Below are 27626 nucleotides of genomic sequence, written 5' to 3' on the forward strand. Positions count from 1 at the left end.
CAAGCGCGAGCTTAGGGCTTTAAAGAAGGAGCTCCGGGAGCGGATGCTGGAGGCATGGAACATAGAATGGAGCGAAGGTGACACCGAAAAATGGACCTACAGGTGGATCTCAGGCCTTGGATAAAGAGGAAGCTTGGTGATCTGAGCTTCCATTTCACCCAGATGCTTACAGGTCATAGCATGTTCGCCACGTACCTGAAGAGAATTGGGAGCGTAAGGTCAGACATTTGCTGGTTTAGCTGCAAGGTACCAGACGATCCCGAGTACATATTGGGTGACTGGTATGAGGAGCGCGAGGCCCTGGTAGATGCACTCCACCTTACGGAGCCTATTATAACGGAGGATTGCATGAAGGTGGCTTTGAAGAAGCTGAGCGACTGGGAAGCACTCGCGACTTTCTTTCGGATTGTCATTCAGGCCAAGGAAGAGCAGGAAAGGAGTAAAAAGAAAGGGGCGATGCAAACGGCTAGCTGGAAAAGGCCGCATACTTACTTCCCTGCTTATAATAATGATGATACTCACATATTTACCCTACTAAATGCATTGGTACCGCAATAGTACCACGTACGACCTCCAATGTCCAGCTAAAACATGAAAATAATATAAACAGAGACTGTAAAGCTTGTCCAAAAACAGAACATACTTACCTGAATTACTTAACTTAGACAACCAGAGTCGCGAACGGCCGCCGAAAAACACCTATAACAATAGATGATAGAACCTGAAATTGCTTAGCCTGAAATTGCAGACTATCGAACATACTTACATTACTTACCTTAGATGTTTCTGTTTATTACAACACGAAGAAAACCTCCAATGTAATAGAACCGCGAAGAGCCACCGATACCACACAGTTGTGTCGACAAGGGAGGGGCGGATGGAGAGGAAGAAAAGGTTCCACCATTTTTGGATGAATTTTTTAATGCCTCGACTTTAACGACTCCCCATTGCCGTCTGCAATGTTTAATTATAAGAAAATATATTTCTGTAGGTTAAGACATCCTTAATACAATGCAAAGAGTCCCATTAAATTATGAGACTAATAAAATTGGCGATGACGAGAATCGAACAGACATGCCGCTTACGAAACAATCGCTTTCGCACCTACCCAACACACTTCCTTGTAAACGCTATAATGAATCGCCCAATAATAACTAATTACCTGTTTATAAAAAATGCGCATTGGCGCGAAATATTCTAGAGAATATCATCATCCGACCTCTAGACTCATTCCTTAAAATTTCGCATTCACCTTAAAACGGACGTTTTAACGCAGACGCGCACGTTTTTTTCGACGCGCAAGACCGATTTGTTGCAGAAAGACGTTTCCACTGTTGTAACTGCGAGCCGCGCACGGGTCAGATTTACGGGTTTCTCAGATTTTTGAGCAGTTTGGAAAACTTGAAAGGGTGCGTGCGCTATGCTGGGCTTTCTCGGCTACGTGCGCACGCGAAAGCACGCCGCGAAAAGACTTAAGAAAATGTGTTTTTTTTTCAACGCAAATGTACTCTTTACTCCTACATATCACTTACATAGTGTATTTATGGTATATTATTTAGTTCATATATTAAAGCAAGCAATAACATGTGTTGGGGAATGTGGTAGTTCTGCTCACGGCCACACTCATTCTCACAGCAGCATCTCCCGGAGAGCGGAAGTCACGGCGATCAGTAATCGATGAACCAATCAGCGCGCAGCGTCGACCGGCTTCTAGATCGTTCGAGAAGACGCTGAACGGAAGGGGCTTCCATCTTATCGGTCACTCCTGTTCACGTAGCGTGTAGTGATACACGTGTCGCGTGCGATTCTGTTTTCTTGCTCAACTAGTGAATTCTCAATGCTCAGTGCATCCTATCGGTTATTTTGAACTCAAACGCTCCTTTCATAAGCTCATTAGTATTTTCCCGTTCTCATTAATCGATTGTGAATCGCCGTGGGTGCTCGCTCACGTGGCGGCGTGCTCTCTCACCGATCACCGTGCCGTGTACAGTAATTTAATTGTTCGGTTGCTCAAAAACACGTGTACTCAAAGCTCACGCTCGCCAGACATCAATTTTAATAAAGTGACTCTTTCAATTTCACTCAACTGCTGTGCTGTAGTGCATTTCAATTATCGACATAACCTCTCCGGCATTCAAACGCTCACCCGTATTGGAATTAAAAGCAACATGATGTTACTATAAATAGCAACAATTATACTGCTGCGATAAGTATACATGTTTCTAGATATTGCATAATTGTAATACACTATATATACAGATATGTGATACTGAATTGTAGTTGTCCATCTTTATCAGTTTCAAATTATACTATTTCTCAATAACAAATAAGTTATTGCTTTGATTCACCTTGCAAGAAAATCCTAGGTGTAACAAATATCATTTTTCCGTGACTTCTATATGTATTTCCGTTCACGCCAGAGACTATTCATATGTCTCAAAAAGTAAAATATTTAATAGTGCAATGGTGCATTTACTATTTGCGATTACTCGTAATGACATTATGTACCTACTTACTATCAAAGCGTTGGCCGCCGCCGGTGACCGCCACAGTAGTGAATGTGTTAATTGCAATTTCGTTTCCTATCACATTGCCAGGGAAATATCTCGACATTTGTGGATGTACGGAAGTCAAATTTGAATCAGTTTCAAAGTCATAAACCATTTTTAGTACCTTCATGTAAACTAAATGTAGATAGCTACTTAAAAACAGATGTTTCAGTGTGCAATAAAGTAACAGGATTTATGACATTTTCTATAAGCCAGGTATTTCGCGACTTTCAATACGCACACCAGGCCGTACTTGCCTTGCCTACTCATTTCACAATGCGAATTAATCAGAGGAAATGGTACACGTGTATTTTCTGTGCAAGGGTAGAAATTTGGCGTCTGTGAGGAATGCTGCTCCATTTGATCATGATATAATCTCCTCCCTATGGAGCACCTTTTTCACACTATCTAAACAAAGGACCTTCGTATTTTCACTATTGGTCGCAATGGTAACTACACTCAATCTCATATCGTGTGAGAAAAAAGACAAACAGGACGCCGAGATGGCGAATGATTGAGCGATATTGAAAGTGATGGCGGAACTATGGGAGGGAAGCCACGGCAGATAACTTCCTTCATTTCATTTAAAACATAGTTTCCAGCAATCGGTGACCGCGATATAGTAAACTCCTTCAAACATCTCAAGTAGTATGAAGTGTGAAGGCGTTGTTTCGGCTTCTGACCCAACCGCCGGCGATAGCTTTATTTACAGGGTGTCCCACTAAGGAATGGACAGCGCGATATCTCTTAAAGTATTGTCGATAAAAATATAAAAAAAAATAGGGAATTGCATGGTTCGAGGGGGCCCATTTATTAGCGCGAACGAATTTTGTTTTCGATTATTATTTTAAAAGATACGATGGTCAAGTTCGGTTTTTCAAATGGAACTATTTTTTTTGAAGACCTGAGTTGATAGTGCGTTCCAAGACAAATTCAATAAGCTTTAATGTATACACTTTATTTCCACTGATTTTAAGATATTGCGGTTGCAAATTTACTGATTTTCACTGCAAGAAACCCCTCTGGAATGGCAAAAACCGGGGGCGGTCTTACTGGCGCCACGGGTGGCACTGCCTGTTGAAATGGATACTTACCTGCCAAAGGTCTACGCCAGAAATGGCAGGCCCAAAAGCTGGATAATTCTTTTCCGTCAGAAATGCTACTTAGGTAGGTACATCTGCGGTATCGAGAAGCGCATCGTTACTTTTATTTCGCACTTGCTTCCACGCTCGGATGGTCGGTTCTTTTGGGAGGGATGCAAGTTGGATTGGTTAGGTTAGGAGGAGTGAATGTTGCTAGACTAAATTTCAACCATAGGGAGCAATCCAACTTGCATCCCTCCCAAAAGAACCGGCCATCCGAGCGTAGAAGCAAGTGCGAAATAAAAGTAACGATGCGCTTCTCGATACCGCAGATGTACCTACCTAAGTAGCATTTCTGACGGAAAAGAATTGTCCAGCCTTTGGGCCTGCCATTTCTGGCGTAGACCTTTGGCAGGTAAGTATCCATTTCAACAGGCAGTGCCACCCGTGGCGCCAGTAAGACCGCCCCCGGTTTTTGCCATTCCAGAGGGGTTTCTTGCAGTGAAAATCAGTAAATTTGCAAGCGCAATATCTTAATAACCAGTGGAAATAAAGTGTATACATTAAATTTGAATTTGTCTTGGAACGCACTATCAACTCAGGTCTTCAAAAAAAAAAATAGTTCCATTCGAAAAACCGAACTTGACCATCGTATCTTTTAAAATAATAATTGAAAACAAAATTCGTTCGCGCTAATAAATGGGCCCCCTCGAACCATGCAATTCCCTATTTTTTTTTATATTTTTATCGACAATACTTTAAGAGATATCGCGCTGTCCATTCCTTAGTGGGACACCCTGTAGAACTTATATAGAAATAGAGTGGTCCTTTGCTATAGTAAGTGTAGAGACTACAAAATGTGTTCGAAGGAAGTGAGAGCGTATGGCAGAAAGTCTTATTGCAAGAAATTTAAATGCTAATGGTAATTCAACGAAAATGAATAAAAAGATCCAATATTTTTAACGCACAATTTGTGGTTAGGTTCGTGAGAGAATAAAGGGTACACAACAGTTGTAGAATATAAACGTATATTAAAGAGTATACTGGGACTCTTGAAAAAGGATAACGTACAAAGAATATAGAATCGTAATACTGATAATGGAAACGGTCTTACTCTGCCGCATGGCGAAGACGACAACAACACGGAAGCGCGACAGAGCACAGGAAGTGCTCTGTGTACAATAGAAAATGAAGCGACGCGGCGGGCACATCGAGATTACCCGCGCAATTGCGCGGGTCGCTTGAATGCGGATTCGGATTGAGTCAAAACCCTCTTCACAATTTATTGGTGTTGGAATAAAATTAATTTAGTATGTTTATTGGTGAATTAAAATAAATATTCTTAATGGGAAACTAATAAAATTAACGAATAGCGTGGGAACTACTGTGGATTTTAATGTATTACGAATATCTTTCACAAAAGATTGAAAAGTATCAAGAGAGATGCGTTTTCAGCATATTTTCTTCACTAATGTGACCTGCTCTACCTTGCATACAATCCGCCGTAATTTTCTTAATTCTTAATGCTATGTCTTTTGACAATTTTTTTCGCTTTACCTTATTTGACAACTTTCCAGAAACTTGGGCGAAACAAGATGCTTCTCTGTCTATATAACCTTCTCCGAACAAACTCCAAGCCTGTGCATCGCCTTCATTTCTATCCAAGCCTGTGTGTCCTCTTCATTTCTATTCAAGCCTGTGCGTCCCCTTAATTTTTATCCAAGTCTGTGCGTTCCCTTCATTTCAATAATAGACAATAACATAATAATATAAATGGGGATGATACGCAATAGTATGATAAGTAATAATAATTGTTTACAGTTGAAGATATCTTGCTCGTTGAGCCAAGTCGCAATGAATTTAACACTTGTTAGAATTAATAACTGGTTACTCTAAGTTACTTCTGTAGAACTGTTTCCGTAGAAGAGGGCTACAGCCTCTGGGGCCCTTGTATTTATACGGTTGTAACGTCCCACGCGGACTCAAACCTAGCGTTACCGACCGCCGATAAGGTAGAACCATCGCACAGACCTCTTATACATATCCTTTATATAAATTGTGATTCAAACAGATATTCAAAGAATAAGTATTACACAAATGTTAGAAATAATTAATTAATAAGTATTAGTACGAATATAGAATAAAATATAATGTATTAAGCAAATAAGTTATAAAACGATTCATTGCGCGTGCGCCACGTTATCAATTCTCGAGTATAAAAGGGGGTGCATGCAGCACAGTAGAACAGTCAAGGCTCAGTACCGCCAGTGGATGCTCATATCTGAAAGACAGCCAAGTACCAATCAGCAAAGTCCCGTCCGTTCCAGAACGGTAGCGACGGATTTTCAGTGTGTAAGAGATGCTTATGCTCCTGTTAAGACTGAGCGTTCAAAAACTGTAGAACTTCGCTTCTGCAAAGGCAACGCGTCCGCTCCGGTAACGGTAGCGGCCGAACCACTTGGTAAAAGCGAGATTTCAAAGAGCATAGAACAAAACTCTGCCAAGAGTAACGTGACCGCTCCGGGAACGGTTGCGACCGTTCTTACAGTAGACGTTGCCAACGGGTACGCGCCCGCTCCGGAAACAGTAGCGGCCGTACGCTTTAACACATTCATTTATCTAGTATATAAGTTGACATATAAAAAAAAAACATAAAACATATATACAATCATAGCTGTAAGAAATATTAATTTGTCAATATTATAAAGTATAAGTTACTATTATTAAATAAAATAGCCATTGTTGAATTTTAAAATTTGGATTTCAAACCTTTATTCCCTAACAACGAACCCTCACCAATCCTACACTTGAGGGGACGCCGCTCTCCTCTCGGGAACCAGTGACGCTCAGTTGTCTACGGGCAACCGGACGTTACACGGTTGTAACGTTCCGTTGTCGGAAAACAACTGGACGCTACAGGTTTCGAGAGGAGGGCGGCGTCCCCTACGAATGTAGGATATGTGGGGGATTCGTCGGTAAAGAGTGAAGAAGTAAAATTCAAACTTAAACTTAACAATGACTTATTTATTCAGTAATACTTAATTCTAATAACAAAAATAACAATTAATATTACTTACAACTATGAATAATATAAAAAACCATAAAAAAAACAAAAACGCAAATATATATATTTGTGTTTTTGGTTTTTTATGGTTTTTTTATATTAATTACTATTATAATATCAATATATATATATATATATATATATTGATATTATTGATATATATATATATATATATATATAGTTGCAGTGTACGACCGCTACCGTTTCCGGGGCGAAGCTCGTTACTTTTGGCAGAGTTTTCGAATGCCCGCCGAGCTGCGTGCGCCTCCTTTTATAGTGGGAAATTTGCGGGCTGACGCATGCGCAGTACGTCGTTATTCACTATTTTCCTTTTTACTTGCTTATTATATATTATTTTGTTTTGTAATTTCATTAGTATTTATATTTAATTATTTCTAATGCCGCTATAATATTTGTTTTTCTAATATTTGCTTATGTTATGAATTACATATAAAAGTATTTACAACGAGTCTACGCGGTAATACAGGGCGGTTTGTGTGGTAACATAGATCGGTTCTACTTTATCGAAGGTCGGTATTTAACGGTTTAAGTCCCCGTGGGATGTTACACGGTGTTTAGGTATGAGGGGTATGCGCGGTATGCACCGTGACTCATGCACGAAATATGTGTCGCAATAGGACTTCCGGAGTTTTTATTTGGGGCGTTCGAAAAGGGGGTACTCAACCCATTGGATCGATTTTGGGTGTTTTAATTGGAAAGGGGTGAGAGTGGCTTGTATTCGATTGGTCGTAGAGAGGGGATGATACGTGGTCCCGATTTAAGAGGGTTTTTTGGAACGAGGGACTCGTTTAGATTTAAATGTGAGGGAGGATATCATGCCTCATAAGGCGAAGAGGGGAAAGAGATTTCGTACTTGACCATCGCAAGATGGGGACCGCTAAGGTATATCGTCTAGATTAGGGGTGCACATTAAGTCGGCCCTAGGGCACTCGATACGCTCTCGAGCTCGACCGTAGTATGCTCACTCCCCACTCTTCGGTATAAGAACTCGTGGTGAGAAATGTATGACTGCAGAGGCCGTATTCCCAATTTGTTTTCTCCAAGGAAAATATCGTATTGTCTCGAGCCTCCCATTGTTGCTCCAACGCAGTCACCGGAAAGGTCCTGTTTATATATTTATGACACCCCCAACAGCTAAATGGTGGCTTGGCCGCAGCTGACATACACAGATCCGTCACTCTGTGCGTTAGCGATCTCAAGCGGTGGGTCAAAATTGATTCAGGCATAGGGTACAGAAGGTTAATTGAGATTTGAAAAATATGTTTAAATTTTTTAATGCAAAAATAATAATTTTGTTCAACGTTATAATGGTAGAAGTAAGAGGGGTTTAAAAAAAGTTTGATGCTGGCGAACATGATTTTGGCTGTTGTAATCATCTGAAACAAAAGACGCTAAATTTTTCTTAATCTATATGAGTGTGGTTATCGTATGAACTAGAATGAAGTAATTATTTGCAAAAATCCAATTTTGCAACAGAAAACTAACAAATGCTTTTCCCAAAAATTTAATGTTTTCATTTGAAATACAACCATTTTTGTGCTTTTCAACATTTTTCATTCATTTTAGTTCATACGATAACTACACTCATATAGATTAAGAAAAATTTTGCGTTTTTTGTTTCAGATGATTACGACAGCCCAAAATCATGTTCGCCAGCAATAAACTTTTTTTCAAACCCTTCTTACTACTACCATTATAACTTTGAACCAAATTACTATTATTGCATACAAAAATTCTGAACACATTTTTCAAATTTCAATTAATAAAAGTACAAAGTTTGGAATTATAATACTCAATACGTTTCTTTCAAAAATTCCCCAAAATGTGCCTTATTTTCGGAGCGTCAAACTCTGGAGACCTCTGCGGCAACCTGTGTATTATACACCTAAACGTTCCGCTCCCACTACTCCAGTCGCTCCCCACTTCTTTGGCGGACTCGCTTGTCCTTGAACGAGCTCAACTGGAGCTCGAATGTGCGATCGCGCCCGGAATTGGGGGTCTTGCGCATGCCTGGTCTAGATGGCCAGTGGTTGGGGAAAAGGGATAAGAGTTAAATTTTAAGGGTTTTGGCGGAGTTGTGGAGTAATTTGTGGGGAAGACTTTAATTTATACCGCGCGAAAAATAGTGGGACGTCACAGTGTAAAAACTCGTGACATTTCAAAATCTTGACAACTTACCTTATTTGACACTTGGCAGGTTATGATTGAATTGATTGACATTAGCTAGGTTACGTTACTAGCGACCGGAACGTAGCTGTTTTTTGTTTTTTTCGTGGTGCGTCAATTGGCGGTACATTTCCTCACCCTTTCATGTTCCGCTCTTGCCAACACTTGACGACGACGATGCTTAATCTGAAGAACATAAAATTCGGCAAATTGCAAATTTGCATTGAAATATCTCAGCTCATAAGGCACGTAGGAACCAAACGAAGACACTTTTCTTATGTAAATTAAATCCAAGCTATCCATTAAGGCCACTCAAAATCTAATTGGATCATCCATTTTTGAGATTCGATAATCGAAGGATTCTTGGTAGCGGGTCGTGGTGTAATATAGACACTCTGTGTAATATAGACTCTACCGTGTCTCTTGATATAAGGAGAAGCAGACAAAGGATTTCTTCATTGTAACGAAAAGTAGCTCATGGCGAGCAAGTCACATAATAATATATACACAAATGGACAAATATACGTGCCTACAAAATACAATGGATAAACAAGTGTACTATATAAGAAGCAGTCCACATCTAATGTGCAAACAATGCAGAAATAGAAATAAAGAAAAAGAGGACATGAAAGCTCACACGCATCTCATAGCGTATAGAGACATGCGGACATACCGAATTTGTCGCTTTTGCCGAAGAATAATAATGTTCTCAATGCAGGCAGCAAAAGATTGTAAGCTTTGCAGTACATTAATAGAGCAAATGAAGCCAGAATATCATGAAGAAATTTGCAGAGGAGGAGCATGTCCCGTAAAAAAAGACTATATCAAATACATATACACGAACACTTACACAAACAAAATGTATTTAATACATCCCCACTTTCTATGTATAAAATATATAATAAACCATATTTCTATGAAAATAACCCACAAATTTTGTAACCCATTATACTCCCTGTCATTTAAGAAGGAACCTGTCGACCGACGAGTTTAGACCGGTTCTGCGCATGTTGACGCTCATTGGTGCCGGAAGAAGCCACTATTGGCTGTACCCCCACCAACGCTTTTTCGGAGCCAATCAGCTCATTCTACATGCGTGAAACGGGTTCCTTCTTAAATGACTTCTGGTGTACATCAGGAAAATTAGCCTAAAAAGTAGCATTATTGCGTAAAAGTATAAAATTGCGAAAGAAATATTGTAAAGATCCGCGGGAGGGCGCCAGTTCACTCACTATCGAAACAAACCGATTCAAACTTGCGCCGAACTTCACACCATTGCAAAATGCCGAAATGCTCAGGAGCACGACACTTTGAAAATAAAAAAAAAACAAAACGGAATTAGAATATATATTTAAAGAAATGATTAATATTCCTCCTCTGATCACCCAATTCCCGGAATCTCCTGGAAAAATGGTAAGATACCTAAGGAAAAAATCTACCTTACTTCCAAATACTAACAAGAACTAAAAACCTTCAAGACACCACTACAAAACTCGCCGGAATCCCACCGCAAGACTCCGGAATACCCTAAAACCCCTGGATTTAAAATACCGGAGATTCCTGCACCCAGGAAGTAGATCATAGTCCAACAGTAGACACCTCTCATCCCAATCGACCTAACAGATCCAACCTGGGAAGCATACAGTGTGTAACAAAAATGTTTCCGTTTCTTAAAAGGGGGTGATTCGTGGGATGATTGCAAACAACTTTTTCGTTAGCGAAAATATTGTCCGAAGCTTCGTTAGCCAGATATTAACAAAAAAAAACGACCAATCAGAGTGCGAGCCTTCCATTCGAGCTCCCGCGGTAGCGTTGGCTACGCGGTAGGCGGCTGCGCTTGTACTATGAACAAGTAAGTCGGCATGTATCGAAGGAAATCATTGGCATTTCAAGTGAATAACGAATAAAAGATAAATCAAGGTAAATCATGTCAAACGTAAAATGATGAATACACGTTTTTTTTTTTAGAAGAATCGAAAATTATAATTATTTGAAGTGACAGGACAAGAAATACGTAAATTTCGTTTTCAAATAACCCATAAACGAACAAGTAATTTAACAGGAAATAAACGAAAAGTGATCGTAGTTCGTTGTGATAAAAATCCGTAGTTCAATAACGGTTGACACTGTTGCTGATAATGAATAAGTCTGTTTAAAAACGCCGAAGAAAAATTTACGTACGGAAATTTGGGGAATTATCGCCGGAAATAAACCATAACCTGCGGTAAATTTAAAAAATAATAATCACCAATAAAGTAACTAAAACTCAACATTTCGGAAATTTACCTGCAGCTGGTAATCGACGGACGCGCGCATTGCACAGATGGACCCAGGTATACGACACCACCCAAAGTTACGAGCAGTGATGCCAGAACGGTGGGTTTTGTCCCACGGCCGCTACCACCACTCCACGACCAAGCGTACCCCCTCCTAGCGTCCGTACCGCACCACACAAGCATACCCGTCCCTCCATCCGTGTGCCGTACGCGCTGCCTGGCCACCGCTCTCCGGCGAGAATTCGTTTTCCCGACATCGAAGCGCTTGGTGCGCAAGCGAAAAATCAAGACTTCAAATCCCGGTGCGGATATTACTTTTTTTTTTAATTATTCACTAATTTCTCTTTCTATATTCTCAGCAGACTAAAGGCTTAAAAACTATTAATTTACTAAGCATTTTCGAAGCTTGATTTGCTGCTAAAGTGCGATCCTCTTTTGGCTTGTATCGCACCACTCTCCGCCGAGAATTCATTTCATCGAGGTTTGAACCTCAATGCGAAGATTCTACTTTTTTCATTAATTATTTTCTAACTTCTCTTTCTATATTCTCAGTAGAATAAAAACTTGAAAACTGTTAATTTACAAAGAATTTTCGCAGCAGGCTAATGTACGATGTTGGTCTTCTGCCTTTTGTATACATGAACAGAAATAATTCTTTGAAATGCTACTTACAAAATAAGCGCCGTTCTAGGATGGACTCCTTAAAATTCACGTCACAATGAGCAGTTACAGAATCGGTGATTTCCGTTTCAGGTAAGCGAGCCGCCCGCTCCGCTATTACGGTCGGCTTACCACTCGCACCCCAGATTACTGTAATGAGGTTTGAAAACAATATCGACTGGTCTCGTACCCGTCGCAATAATGTCATTTATAATTTTTAAAACCCCTTCTGGTACAGAATTTTAATTATATCAAGTTAATAGATTTGTCTTTTAAACAAAATCAACTTCCCCTGGCTCAAGTTGATCTAGGCCCTCAGTGTGAGGAATTCCTAGAAGATGCGACAAGCAAGGGAATGACAGAAGTTGAAGTTTCCACCTTCCGCGAAAATTGCTTACGATTTTATATTACCGTAAGCAATGAAATTAAGGCTCGTCTTCCCCACGACGATATTTTACTTAAACAGTTGACGATTTTCAAATCGGACACTGCCCTATTCCATTGCGACAGACAGGAAACGTTTCAAGATGTTTTAGCTGTCGCTCGTACGGCACACTGACAGAAGGTAGGGTACTTACGCTTGGAGTGGTGCGATACAAGCCAAAAGAGGATCGCACTTTAGCAGCAAATCAAGCTTCGAAAATGCTTAGTAAATTAATAGTTTTTAAGCCTTTAGTGTGCTGAGAATATAGTAGGAGAAATTAGTGAATAATTAAAAAAAAAAAGTAATATCCCGCACCGGGATTTGAAGTCTTGATTTTTCGCTTGCGCGCCAAGCGCTTCGATGTCGGGAAAACGAATTCTCGCCGGAGAGCGGTGGCCAGGTAGCGCGTACGGCACACGGATGGAGGGACGGGTATGCTTGTGTGGTGCGGTACGGACGCTAGGAGGGGGTACGCTTGGTCGTGGAGTGGTGGTAGCGGCCGTGGGACAAAACCCACCGTTCTGGCATCACTGGTTACGAGTCGCAATATCAAGTGCGTCCGGGTTAATGTACCGAATATTCTTTTCACTGCACGCCTACAAACACTGATCACTTAATTTATTTTTCATGGGACGTGTTGTTCCTACGTTATAAATATTGGTGGAAATGAATTTTCACTTGGCGTTCGGAGCCAACGGTTTCCCGTGTAAATTCTCGCGCAGCAGCACTTGCGCCTCCGTTGTTTGGGGCGTACACCCAGAACATCAGGTAATATTCTTGAGCAGAGAACATTTCTGCGACGTGATTGCTAGCTGACTAACAGGATTTTTTCCAAGCAACTTCTTCTATCTCGAAGTAGTTTCTCTCGTTTCATTATGAGTTACCTCCTACCAGTACAAGAGGCTTTAGGTAAAATGAAGCCAGCACATTTGCGAAACACACGTGCTTCGCAGAAGTGCAACGAACGAACCATCGTACACTTTCACAAAAGCCCACTCTCCGTCTTTTTATTGCCAATAAACAGCAGACACCACGTGTTTCGGTTCGAAAGAAGAAAATGCCTACCATTTCTATTTCCCTTTTCCGATATCTTGAGATCACTTCTGCTACGAGGCGGAACCAATTTAGTCCTAAATTACCCAAAACTGTTAGAAACCGTTCTCTACAGTCGACTCGCGGAATTATACGGTCATAAACCGCGACCCTGGCGAAATGCTCTGGCCGACCAGCCTGATAAATTTTTGGGAACTAGCAATTAAAAAGTAATATCCAAAATCAACACGCCTCGGGGAGAAACGCAGGAAGAAAGAGAGTACCTATGTAGTTAGATGACTGCGCGTAGTCTCGCCTGTTTCCCCCCCTTGAAAGACTACGGACTTTCTCCCAGTGGTTCCTCGATAGAGTGGTACCATTTCCCGATAATCGTACTTGCAGCAGATGAGTCAACGTTCACACGTTGTGGAATATTAAATTTCCGCAATTCGCATGCGTGGGAAGCCATAAAACCCCAGAGTATTGCAACGGGGCACTTCCAGCGCGAGCTGCGGCTAAACATATGGGCTGGGGTAGTATGCGATCGTCTCCTCGCACAACATATTTTGCCGGCGCGTCTAAATAGCGCAAAAGATGCTAGATTTCTTCGACGGGATTTGCCGCTTCTACTCAAAGATGGCTGCCTGGTCACCCGAAGAGATGTGTGACTTCTTCACGACGGCGCCCCGGTCCATATGGGAAGAACTATACCAGCTATATGACGAATTTTGGGGGGACCGAGTAATTGCATTGAATGGTGCGGTTTTGTGGCCGTCAAGAAGCCCGGATTTAAATCCATTGGATTTTTACGTATCGGGCCACATGAAAACATTAGTATACACCGACACCGAATTTGAAACCTTAGAAGAATTATAGAATAGAATATTTCATGCTGCTAACATTATACGCGAGCAGCCTGGAATATTCGCCCGCGTTCGCGACAATTGGTTGCGTCGGTGTCAGGCGTGTCTAGATGCAAACGGCAATCATTTCGAGCATCTTTTGTAAATAAATTTAGGTAGCAAAATTTGAATTTCTTTACTACATATTCACGTAAGAGTAGCCGCGCATTGACAGCAGCTTATTACGTGACAGTTTAGTCGCACTCAAAGGAAAGAAACAGTTTTGCCGCTTTCTTAAAAAAAAAACAACACGTTTTGCAGTCACATCGTCACAGGAGCTTACTTCCATGTAAATCAATGCATTTCTCGTGAGCGTCAAAACTGTCACGCAACAAATTGTTACCACTACGTGCCTGGCTTAAGAATACTTTCTCGGTTACTGGGTCATCTTGAACAGCTCACAACGGGCGGTCTTTGTGCTACGGCTCATCTGCGTCATTATGCGTGTAGCTACGATCATTTCCACAAACATCTCCGATGTTTAAACCTTCGTAACAGCTAATGTATACGAGATACAACAAATTGTATTCAGACCCTTTTACTCTACTGGTGGTCCCCAATGTATTTGCAAAATTATGGAACCCTGCGACTAGTTTAGCGTATAAACATGTTAACTTTGAGGCATTATTATTATAATATGAAGACAGGTCGGACACTATGTCATAGCACTTTCATATTCCATTGGACCTCCCCTACCACTCCCTAAAATATCGCTATGTATACCGTTTACAACCTGTATAACAAGAATACAGTATCGTAACACAACGCGACTGTACTCTTAGCATGATCGTTAACGACTCTCGTTTCGCATGATCGCGGAGGACCGCCACGATTCGACCGTTTACGCCTAACTTCGTCCTACGTCGACCTCCGTGTTCCACGCGACAATGTATCGCATACCGACCTCTACTACCATTCCTATATACACGTCTATGTACAAAGTTGCATTAAAATCCCTCGTGAAATCATGGATTTATTTTACTTTTACGACTTTACACACAGTTTAACAAGTTAGCATAACTACTTACATCAAATTTCTTTTTGTACCTGATCATGTCTTTTATTTTTTGTAATTTTTTATAGAATCATATTTTCATTGGCATGCCATTGAATATTTTACTATACGTTTTTATTAAATTTACGTAGTATAATTTGTTCATATTATTACTACTTTTGCAGGTGTTGACGATGGAAGGATTATTCCTTCTAAGTTTTGGCGAAAAGGGATGTCGCTGTGGACAATTTAATTATCCATGGGATGTAGCTGTAAATTCTGATTGCCAAATAGTTGTATCAGATACGAGAAATCATCGAGTCCAATTATTTAGCCCTGAGGGCGTTTTTCTGCGAAAATATGGATACGAGTCCGCTCCGAATATGTGGAAACATTTTGATTCACCACGTGGAGTGGCGTTCAATCCCGGAGGGAATGTTGTTACAACAGATTTTAATAACCATAGAGTGGTAATTATCGACGCTGACTTTATGCACGCTAGAATTTTTGAATGCGAATGTGCAGGTGGTTCAAAGCAGTTCCTGAGACCACAGGGTTTAGTAATTGACGACGAGGGCAACATTATTATAGCTGACTCGAGAAATCATAGAATACAAGTATTCGATTCAGCTGGCACATTAAAATGGAGATTTGGTAGCTATGGAAAAGCTGAAGATGAAATGGACAGACCATCGGGTATTGCTTTATGTCCTGATGGTAGAATTGCAGTTGTAGATTTTGGTAATAATCGAGTTCTTCTTATTTAAACGGGTTGATTGGATTATGAGAATAAGATTTTATACACGTTAATAATACGACGATGATGAAAATGCGACGTTACTGTTTTTCCCGATTTTAGAAATAAGCGTGTGACGCTTAGGCCAACGGATCAAACGTTAGAGGCAATATTTTCCTACTCATTGTATATAGTATGGAAATCCATATAAGTTTCTTTAGAAGTTTCGGGTTTTCTCACTTTGAGTGCCAAGCAATAAGTACAAAATGAACTTTTTGTTCTGAAGTCATATCGTTATGAATGATCCTCATAGAAGAAAATATAATTTTCGTATTATCGGTTATCTGTAAATTTGTGGGTAACGAAGGGAAGCAAAACTTATTAATACACTAGCATAATAGAATAATCGGGAATGATTTCCTTAGTATTAACTATGGTAATAGATAGCAGTGAATTATAGGAATGAAATAGAGAAAAAACTTTTCCTCAGAAGTTTATTCCATACCGAAGAATTATTTAATCACATTCCACTTATTTTCAACAATAAGACAGTTGTCGTCCTTTTTAATTATTTTATCAGTGCAAATAAGAAAGCAAATATATTAGAAACATCGCGTAGCGAATTACATGATTTATGCTCCAACTCAGTTGAAATACTCGTTACAATTGATAATTTAAAAGTAACGTAATACAAGTAACAAAGTGTTTGATATGAAGAAAATAATTATGGTCTTTAAAAAATGAGACTATCGTATATATTGTACCTACTAAATATTTTGTTCAAAGAATACTATCTATATATTTTTTCAATAGAGAAATGAATGATAAAATCAATTTAAAGACCAAATGCAAATTAAGAATATCATTACTATTTGGTATGTGCATTAACAATGTTCTGCCTCTGCTTGCATAACTTTACTTCAAAATTTCCTGTTATTGCAATAGCTACTTACATTATATGAATGTTCTCTACATGATTTAAAGAGTTCCGTTTTGTTTTCGTTTATCTGCAAATAAACGGAATACCGCATCGGTGCGTGACCGAATAAAATAAAATATAACAGTATATAATACTAAAGTGACCAGCGTCGCAAAAATACTTAACCGTTTGTATAAATAAGTTATTGATATTTTTTCTGTTAAATATGCAAGGAGATTAAAATGCAGTTTGTCGAACATACGTATGTATGCATGCATGATCGTTCTAATTAAGAGTTTGTATATGAATGCATGTATTTAATAAGGAATGCGAATAACGTGAGAAGATGTGGATATATTCAAGATAATAGATGTAAGCGAAAAGGGTATCTACTGTACGAAAAGAAAGAAAGCGTATTAATTAAAAAGTATCAATTCTCTCCTACCATTTTATCAATATAATGCAAGTTGAATGTATTAGAAATATTTTAACATATCGCACTTTGGATATATACTTTCAATTTGCATAATTGCATTTTGGTATGACTATGGACAAATTAGCAAAAATGATTGCTGTCATTATTATTTTTACAATGATGAATTTTATTAATGCTTTCATTGCCGCATTCAGCATTTCCATTATTATAGCAGATAACATCGTTAATTATTAATATTATGCAAGGATTGTGAAATGAATACAAATATTTCATCGAATGACATTTACTGTACATAAAATGGGTTTTATACAATATGTAAAAATTTTATGAATCAGTCTAGAGAAATGTAAATGTCGCATTTAATTTAGTTTAATGCCAACGAACTGAAATGAGATATTAGTTACATTCGCAAGATATAAGACTGAACTCAGACTGATTTAACACAATAACAGACTCTTTGTTCCTTGTTTATTTTTATACAGTAAATAAGAGTACTATTTTAATATTATGTCGACAAATACCATTGAAAGTTTGTTAAATGCATGTAATATGATAAAAATAGTTTTATTTGCCAACTAGGAAGAAATACACAGAATTTTATTAAACGACTAATATTTATTTTTTTTGAAAAGGGTATGTTAATAATCAAATTTGTTTAACATAATATTTGACATTTTAATAGTCAATCAATAATGCTTGTATATTTTTGGAGCTAATTTTCAGATAAAAAACAATCTTCCTATTGCTTGCATAGAAATGTCTTTATTATAGTTGAAATACTAAAAAAGAAACATTTCGTATTTTGAATATGATTGTACTCCATAATGTGTTAAATATTCAGTTTTTCAACTACTGACGAAGTTTCCACGCATGAAAATACAAAAAGTGACTTTCATATTATAGTGTATTGTTATATGATGTGTGTCAATACCATTGATCATAGTATTATAAAATAATTAATTTTATTAATAATGTGTGCTTATTTAATGCATTTTAATTGCAACGCAGTGCTCAAATACAAAGACTGTGTCAAGTATTTAATAGCATGCTCAAGTATCATTACAAATGGTAAAGTAATACATGCAAGGTTGGTGCAAATGCATAGCATAACCGGATAAGGGGCGATTCCTTATAGCACAATAAGTTGTAAGTGCAGAATAAACGCTTCTCTGATACACTGTTTTCTAGAAAATTGATTTTAAAATTTAGCTCGGTATACGTGCACCTATTCAAGATACAGTTTGTGGTGCCACTTTGTAAACGTTAGTATATTTACATCTACATACTATATATAACTTCACGTATGACAACGATAAAATATGTATCTAATAGATAATTCAAGCTATTGTACTAACCCTCCGAATACTGTGCCGGAGTCATTGGTGACTCGAGGCTCGAACGGTATACACAGACACAGCGACGCGACGGTCACCCAAAGTCGAGCCCCGTGCGTCGCTGTGTTAATACAATATCGGTGAGGAGTTCGGGGCTTGAGCGACTACACTGTATTGGTACAATATCGGTGAAAAGCGCGAGGCTCGAGCGGTGCACACACAGTAACGGAATGGTTTGTATGATCGCGAATTGACAATCGTCTTACTACGCCATGTCCACGAAGGCAACAGAGCTTTACTTTCTTGTAAAACTTTGAAGGCAAAAGACGTGTGTGATGAGTCCAAAAATTTATTCTGTGTAAAAATCTGTTTTTTATTGTTTTTGTTACTTCCTGGTATTTTTATAGTTTTTGTTATCTTTGTCCTCATTGTTGTCTTGGTTGTTTTTGTTGTTTTTGGTGTTTTTTATTTGGTTTTTCCACCATGTCGGTACTACTACGTACTAGCGAGCAATCTCGATATGCTCAATATGCCGAAGCCGAAAACGAAGACGATCATAACTGTGATCAACCATCGGATGGTAGGACTGCATTCAATAGTGATGCGGAGCCAGAACTAGAAGAGTCCGAAACTGATTCCGAAACTGATTCTGAAACTGATGTGCCAGAAGCCATGGGCAATGTTTCAGAAGATGTAATTGTATTTGGCCGTAAATGGCAGCGGATTGCATCAAACATGAGTAATATCGTAGATCAAAGCATGTCACGTAAATGTTCACTGACAAGAACATCTGAGCATTTACAAAGAATGGAAGAATGTTTTCACCTATTTATGAATGAAGAAGTAATCCATACCGTTATTTGTTCACCGAATCGAAATTGATGCATTTTTTGGCTTGTGTTACTTATCGGAAGGTTTAGAGAGTCACGAGAAAGCAAAAGTGACTTATGGAAACAAGTCGATGATTTTATACGGCAATAATGTCGCGTGATCGTTTTACTGACATATTGCGATATATGCGTTTTGATGATTCCGCCACACGCAAACACAGAAAGTCTAGTGATAAACTGGCACCATTTAGAGACAATACAAATATATTTTCGAAAAATTGTGAAGAGTCTTACGATGCAACAGGCGTTGAATGCATCGATGAGCAATTAGTGACGTTTCGTGGCGGATGTTCCTTCAAAGTATATATGCCGAGTAAACCTGGCAAGTATGGGATCAAAATATGGACCCTCTGTGATTCGAAGAGATTTTATTGCTGCAATATGGAGGTATATTTGGGAAAACGTGGAAAGACTCCAGAAAAGCAACAAAGCCAACGCGTAAAGGGTATAGCCGGTTAAGATGGTCAAATGTGCCCTTGAACCGAATTCGACTCACGATGAATCATTCGAAAGCTTATTAGAAAAGAAACATTTGTGGCAATTTTCAACTTCGTATCTCCACCCGGAGGGTAATAAAAAAATAGGAAATCAGGTTTTTGCCGAATTTCTCCTATACTAGGGGATGAAAAATTTTGAAAAAATTCAGTTATACCGCTAGAAACTTTTTAAACGTAGTTTCGACCCTCGAACTTACAAGTTCCTTAGGCTAAGTTTTTTTTTCGTTAATTACATATATTTCCTAACGACACAACGATCAATATTTATTTTAAAATGTTTTAAGAATATTAAAACTCCACCAGAAACTCCATACTCATATTTACGTATATTTCAGGTTAATATGTTTTTCAAATATTCTTAAAACATTTGAAAATAAATATTGATCGTTGTGTCGTAAAGTTAAGAAATATATGTAATTAACGAAAAAAAACTTAGCCTAAGGAACTTGGAAGTTTGAGGCTCGAACCTACGCTTAAAAAGTTTGTAGCGGTATAGCAGCTCGACACTCTACCGCTGCGCCGCCGACGCCGTTGCAAAATAGGGTAGATACTTTACAATGTAAGGCGCATAACAGTTTCAAATGATTCGGTTTTTTCAGGTTCTTTAATTCCTATTATGTTTTGCTGTACGTATACACATTGAAGATCGCATAAAACACTTATTTCATGAAGCAATTCGACGTATAAGTTACTCTGACACGGAAAAAACGACGAAAAAATCGGTTTTTAATTTTTTTTAACTGCGGCGCACCAAATTGAAAAATCTGAAAAAAATTCAGGACAATAGTAACAATCATACGTACTTACAGTAAAAATATAATTATAGTGCCAAGACTGCTTCGATACACAATCGGCATTTTTCAGCATTTTTTGGCGTTTTTTATTTTTCACAGCTTGGTTTTTCAATTTAAAAATCTGAAACAATTCTCTAATATGTGCCCCTATAACAGAAATGCCTCTGATTTTTTTCAAAATTTTTCATCCCCTAGTATAGGAGAAATTCGGCAAAAACTTGATTTCCTATTTTTGCCCTTTACTACCCTCCGGGTGGAGATACGAAATTGAAAATTGCCACAAATATTTCTTTTTTAACAAGTTTTCGAATGATTCATCGTGAGTCGAATTCAGTTCAAGGGCACATTTGACCATCTTAACCGGCTATACCGGAGAAATACTAGTCGTTGCGTAACGACGGACAATTTCTTGACAGACTTGAATTTGGCAGAACAATTACTCGAGGACAATATTTATTTAGTTGGGACTATGCGGAAAAATAGACGAGATTTACCAAAGATACTTGTAGATACACAAAACCGGGCACAATTTTCTTCTGAATTTTTATTTACCGATAACCTGACATTAGTATCGTACGTTCCGAAACCAAAAAAGTGTGTTGTCCTTCTTTCATCATTACACCACTAGCATGATATATCGACACAAGAAGAACATTTTAAACCAAAGATTATACAATATTATAATTCGACAAAAAGTGGAGTTTAGACATTTTAGACAAACTAATCAGAAAATACTCTACTAGAAGCTGCACTCGCCGATGACCTTTGTCATTATATAGACATCGCCGCGTATAACGCATTGGATATATGGCAAACGAAATATCCAGACTGGGAAGACAAAAAATCAGCGAAAACATTATTATTATACATATTACGAAAATTATCTAAAAAACTGAGTGCTGAGCATATAGACAGGCGTGCAATTCAATTTGAGAGCCACCAAGTAGGTTTACACAAACATGTTGTCACTGCAATAGAATCAACGGGCAAGAAAATTGTAAAAAAAAACAAAATTGGAGAATCAAAAGCGTGCCAGGTGCTGTTTCTGCATAGGGAGCAATAACCGATATTCAACAGTATGCGATTATTGTAGAAAATACGTATGTAACACGCATTCAACACAAAACAGGACAATTATATGTAATGCTTGTACTAGTGATATGAATGACTAGAATACATATAATTTTTTTTTATAATTCATGATTCTTTCCTAAATACGATCCCAACTATAAGTAATATCGTCGTTCCGGTGTAACAATGACGCAACTGCAGTGATTTTTCAGGGGCCGAAGATAGAGAAAGACTAATTATGTCTGATACTAGTAACGCATTTATTTCAAAATTTGTAAATTTGTAGTTACATGATTGTTGCACCGGAACAGCGATATGTGCTCGAGTCCAACCTCGAGCGACTGTCACTCTGTAGCACAAATCGGTGAGGCGCTCGACCTCGAGTGACCGTCACTGTGTTAGTAAAATATCGGTGAGGAGCCCGCGGCTCGAGAAACTGTGAATTAGTAGTAGTAAAATGTAGGTGTGAGTCAGAAGTGACTCCGGCACAGGAGGCCGCGGTTCAGTAGTGCGAGGGTTAACTGAATCATTGAAACGCATTGGCGCTGCTTAGATTCAATAATATTCGATCTTTTACGTACTGAAGGTTTTTGATGTTTGGTGCTACACTATGACTTTAATACGTCGTTTATAAGTTATACAAAGTTACGTCAGGTACTATTGCGAGATGGGAAGTAGGCCGACTACCCATAAGTTGAAATGTCACAGAGGCAATGGGAATCGTCCGTTCGCTCCACCCGATTCCCTACAAGAAATCCAGAAATGGGCAAAAAAATTATTTCAAATAAAAAATTGCGTTCGACTAAAAGACGAAAATACCCCGGCTACCCATTAGGGTGGGTCGAATTCCGATTTTTTTTCAAACTCGAAATGTAATAGTGCGCAAAAGTTACCTTAGGCAAATACAACTTCAACGCAAAAAAAAAATTGAATTCGAATGATATTTGACCATCGCCCATCGAGGTAAAAAATTCAAATTTTGGAAAAAATACTCAATTTCTTAAAAAAAAAAATGAAAAACGTTTTGCTCGTGTTATTTATAAATACTGAACTCGTAAAATGATATTTAAACACACCAAAAGACATTTCCGGTATAACATTTCACTTATTATTTAAATGGGGGTGAAGCTTCTATAGATATTTACTGTGCAGCTCTTGGCTCGTCCATATAAAATTGAGGACGACTCAGAAACCACCACGAGAAGGTATGGCTACACGTCGAGTTTTGCAGTGCTTTGTCGTATACATTGTAGGCAATACGTTATCGTCGATGCGTCGAGCGGTCGACGATCGTCTTTTGGGCAGTTAGTCGTTCACTTTCCTCTTCACTTTTGGTTGCTTGTCAGTTGCGATTTGGCACTTCTGTATGATGGAAGATCCACAAAAACACTTTACAAGAAAGAACTTTGACTGCCCGCTTTTTGGTCCTCCTAAGGATTTGCCCCCTTCTAGGCTGCTGACGTATGAAAACTTCTTAAGATGCTGTTTTGAGGAAGAGTATAAACTTGCTGTAGAGCTAAACTACAAGAAGGTTAACTTTTCAACTATTGCGATTACTGTCGCAAAGAAGGTTAAGGCTTTATTTGACAAGTCCCCTATTGCAACAGTTACTAAGAACAGAATTGTGAGAATGGTTGAAGCAAATCATGATTTGTATTACAATTTGAGGAAGTCTTACACGAGGGAAAAATACAAGGATAATTACAAAGCAAAAGTTTGTAAGTTCAAACAGGAAGAATTGCGGTTGTTTGGCATATCGTACTGCAAATGTCCTATGTCACTAAAATGCACCTGTGAACAAATTAAGGACAATTACAAATGCACACGACCCATTTCTATTAATTGTCACTGTGAAAAAGCGAAGGAAATACCTCACATTGAACTAAGATTTCTGTATGATCAAAAAAAACGAAAGAATAGGGAAAATAGGATCATTTGATAGAAAAACGTCCGAAATACTTGCAAAATGGTTACAGAGACAACCTTCTGGTCATCCAGATTCAAAATGTTCAACTGCCGATACCTTTGTCTTAGATGCCATCGTCATGATGGATGAGTCTGAGCAAGAAGATATACATACACACCAACCATCTGCAAAGGACTTTATTGTTTCAAAACACTACCGCTATGGATCGCCTGATTCTAATTCTACGCTATACTCACAGATGAGACTTCAGCTAACATCAACGGCTTTAACATGTGATAGATTCGGCATTTCAGATAGAGCGACAGCGGTCACAGCCTCCAGTGTTTTGAAAGACGTTAGAATCGTCACTAAATCTGACACGACACTTGTTGTGGATAAAAGCAAAAATAGGAGGGAAAGAGCACGAACAAGATCTAGCTTAAAGGATTCTGAATCAAATATTATCCTTCGTGGCCTATACTTTGACGGTCGAAAAGACAACACCCTTTTCGTTGAAGCAGAAGGTTCGAAACGCTTCCGCAGGGTGATGAAGGAGGAACACATTGCACTCCTTCAAGAACCGGAATCGAAGTACATAAGCCATATTGTTCCAACGACAGGTTCCGCAAAACATATAAGTGACTCCATCATTGCAAAACTCACTGAACTAGATATTTCTGTTACTGACTGGGGTGTCGTGAGCTGTGATGGCACAACAGTAAATACTGGCTGGAAAAATGGTGTTATCCATAATCTCGAAACTCATTTGGGAAGTCCTCTGCAATAGGTAATCTGTATGTTGCATTTCAATGAATTGCCACTCAGACACTTATTTGCCTGTCTCTTGTTCTATTGGGAAGTCTCTGTCGGACTGTCACAAGTTTCCTGTGTGTGATTTTGAAAGAATCGATTGCTTCATTCCTACAGCAGAACGAGACGATCTTAGTAAAGTTCAGAAATATCTTTTGGATATTTCCCAAGCAATTAAAATGGGTGCCTGTTCCCCAGATTTAGCTGTAGCACATCCCGGTCCACAGTGCCATTCTCGTTAGTTAACTGCTGCAAATAACACCTTGAGGTCATACATTGCAACACCCAATCCATCCTCTGAGCTGAAAGAAATAGTGAAATACATACTCACCTCCTATATGCCGCTGTGGTTTTCTATTAAAAAAAAGGAAAGTGCCTGACAATCTCCTTCAAATCATAGATCCTGTCATTCAACGAAATGCATATTTCGCATACCCCGAAAGCTTGCTTCTGTCTAAAAAAAGCGCTGGATGAACGGAGGTACGTGAGAGAACTTGCTCTGAGGAGAATTCTCAAATTAAGATCGTTACCTTCTAAGGAAAAAACGAAGGTACGAAGTTTTATAGTACCCACACTCAAGTTTGATGCTAAAGATTATTTTAATATAATTGATTGGTCCTCCACAAAATTGTCGTCGCCTCCTCTTTTGAGTAATGTTTCGAACGAGCACATTTCCCACCTGATCGAGAGGGGGTTTGTCGCGGAATGTGATATAAGAGACTTCCCATCCCACACTCAATAGCTGGCCATACACGGAGAGGTTTCTCCGCGGTCTTCATCCATCGCGGACAAACCCGCGATCAAAGTCTGCGGTGAATCAAAACTACAAATACCCACTAACATACATCGAAAGTTCACAGACAAATCACGTTGGATAAATCGGTCACAGATAAAACTGTGTGTTAATAGATGAAAACCGCTAGTTCATCCGCGGATTTGATTGAAACTGTGGACTTTTGTTTTGCTGGAAGATTAGCTGGCCACACACGGGGAGGTTTCTCCGCGGTCTTCATCCATCGCGGACAAACCCGCGATCAAAGTCTGCGGCGGATCAAAACTGCAAATACCCACTAACATACAACGAAAGTTCACAGACAAATCACGTTGGATAAATCGGTCACAGATAAAAGTGCGTGTTAATGGATGAAAACCGCTAGTTTATCCGCGGATTTCATCGAAACTGTGGACTTTTGTCTTGTTGAAAGTTTTCGCAGTTGTCATACAGACTTGAATGGGGTTGAAGTTGCAGTTAAATCCGCAGATTTGAAACGCGACGGATGAAGAACGCGAGGAAACCTCCCCGTGTGTGGATAATAGTAGGATTTTTCAGTTTTTTCAATTTCGACCTGTCGGTTTTATCTGCGGACAGAAACTGCACGTTAATGTTGAACAACTATTTTGTGACGCAGTTGAAGTTTGTCACGAGAACCGTGACGGTATAAATCGTTCATAGACATGCACCACTAACATGCAGTTAAGTCCGCCGACTTGAAACGCGACGGAGAAAACCGCCGGGAAATCTCTCCGTGTATGGCCAGCTAATCAGTGGAGAGATGTGTCAAGTTAGTCTCATAATCGGCACAGAATGTTGTGGGTTTCGAGAATAGGGACGGATTTATTTGTTCAACTTTAACATCAAGAGACCTAATGCGGAAATTCGAAACCAAGGCACAATTTCCAGTCGACGGTTGAATTGTCAACAAAAATTTAATGTTCCCCTGAAATATTGTTATAATTAACGAATGGTTGGTTGATTGGGTAGGGTGTGGGTGGAACTCGACGTGTAGCCACCTTCTCGTGGTGGGTTCTGAGTCATCCTCAATTTCATATGGACGAACCAAGTGCTGCACAGTAAATCTTTATAGAAGCTCCCCCCCCCCCAAGTTATTTAAATAATAACTGAAATGTTATATCGGAAATGTCTTTTGGTGTGTTTAAATATCATTTTACGACTTCGGTAAATGTAATTAACACAAGGAAAACGTTTTTCAATTTTTTTAAGAAATTTAGTATTTTTCCCAAAATTTGAATTTTTGACCTCGATACGCGATGGTCAAATATCATTCGATTTCAATTCTTTTTTGCTTTGAAGTTGTACTTGCCTAAGGCAACTTTTGCGCACTATTACATTTCGAGTTTAAAAAAAATCGAAATCAAGCCACTCTAATGTATGTATATCTATCATTTTTTTAAAGTTTTATTGGAATTATTGACGTTATTTAATAAAATAACGTCAAACTTTGGTATGAGTTGTATAATAACACTTTTTTATGAACTTGCTTAATAATATTCAGCATTTTCAGTGCGAAAAATGGAATGTTGCATTTTTCCATTATTTCTTGTGATTCAGCTCCACTGTACGATATAGAATACAAGTAATTACTCCATTATTGGCAAATATTGTCAAATCTTGTTTTCGCAGTTGCAAGGACAAATATATGTTGATTATACAAGTTCGCGGAAGGTAACTAAATACCAGATAATTACTGTTATTTTTCAATGGGTTTCTTATGGAAAAAGAACTGTATGTAACTAATTATTTGCTATTACTTTGCAAAATCGATTCCACTCATTTCGGACCCCAATTTTTTTCTCTTTTATATTGCCAAACTTTAAACGACTCTATTTAAAATTCTGCACAAAACAAAAAATTTGACATGTGTTTACACACGGATCAGATGTAGCCGTCATGATATTTTTACCATTTTTTATAAGAGCTCATATTATTAGTTTACAAGAAATATATAAAAAAAACATAATTCTATTAGTTTTGAATTCTTACTTCTTTCCTCATTTCTGGATATTCTGTCCGAATGTAACGATGGGTCGCAGTGCGGCTAGAGTCGCTAGACTGCTTCTGGAGGAGTCGTGCGGCAGCCGCAGTGCGACTAGGAGATTCTGCCGTCATGGCGGGAAACAGACACTCATGGCATTGTGTTGTGTCTCGAGTAGCCTAAACTGGGCATGAACCAGGCGCGCATAAACTATAGCAATCCTGGCGCGGCTGTAGCAGTCGCACAGTGGGGATATTTCGCCATTTTATGGCCAAAACCACAAAAATAA

General features: G+C 38.8%; 1 protein-coding gene and 1 long non-coding RNA gene across 7 annotated transcripts in view; one reads left to right on the forward strand and one right to left on the reverse strand.

Moving 5' to 3' along the window:
• The window catches only part of Wech (tripartite motif containing 71 protein wech), a 320032-nt gene extending 302280 nt beyond the window's left edge, over window positions 1-17752 (forward strand). For all 5 annotated transcript variants that reach the window (XM_076812920.1, XM_076812554.1, XM_076812740.1 and 2 more), the window contains one exon: window positions 15356-17752. In XM_076812920.1, the coding sequence (XP_076669035.1) occupies window positions 15356-15937 (582 nt within the window). In that variant the 3' untranslated portion in view covers window positions 15938-17752. The remainder of the gene's footprint in view (window positions 1-15355) is intronic.
• Window positions 1-27626, reverse strand: part of LOC143374872 (uncharacterized) — a 617708-nt gene that overhangs the window by 370253 nt on the left and 219829 nt on the right. The window lies entirely within an intron of this gene.

Source organism: Andrena cerasifolii, chromosome 1, assembly GCF_050908995.1.
Source record: "Andrena cerasifolii isolate SP2316 chromosome 1, iyAndCera1_principal, whole genome shotgun sequence".
NCBI lineage: Eukaryota > Metazoa > Arthropoda > Insecta > Hymenoptera > Andrenidae > Andrena > Andrena cerasifolii.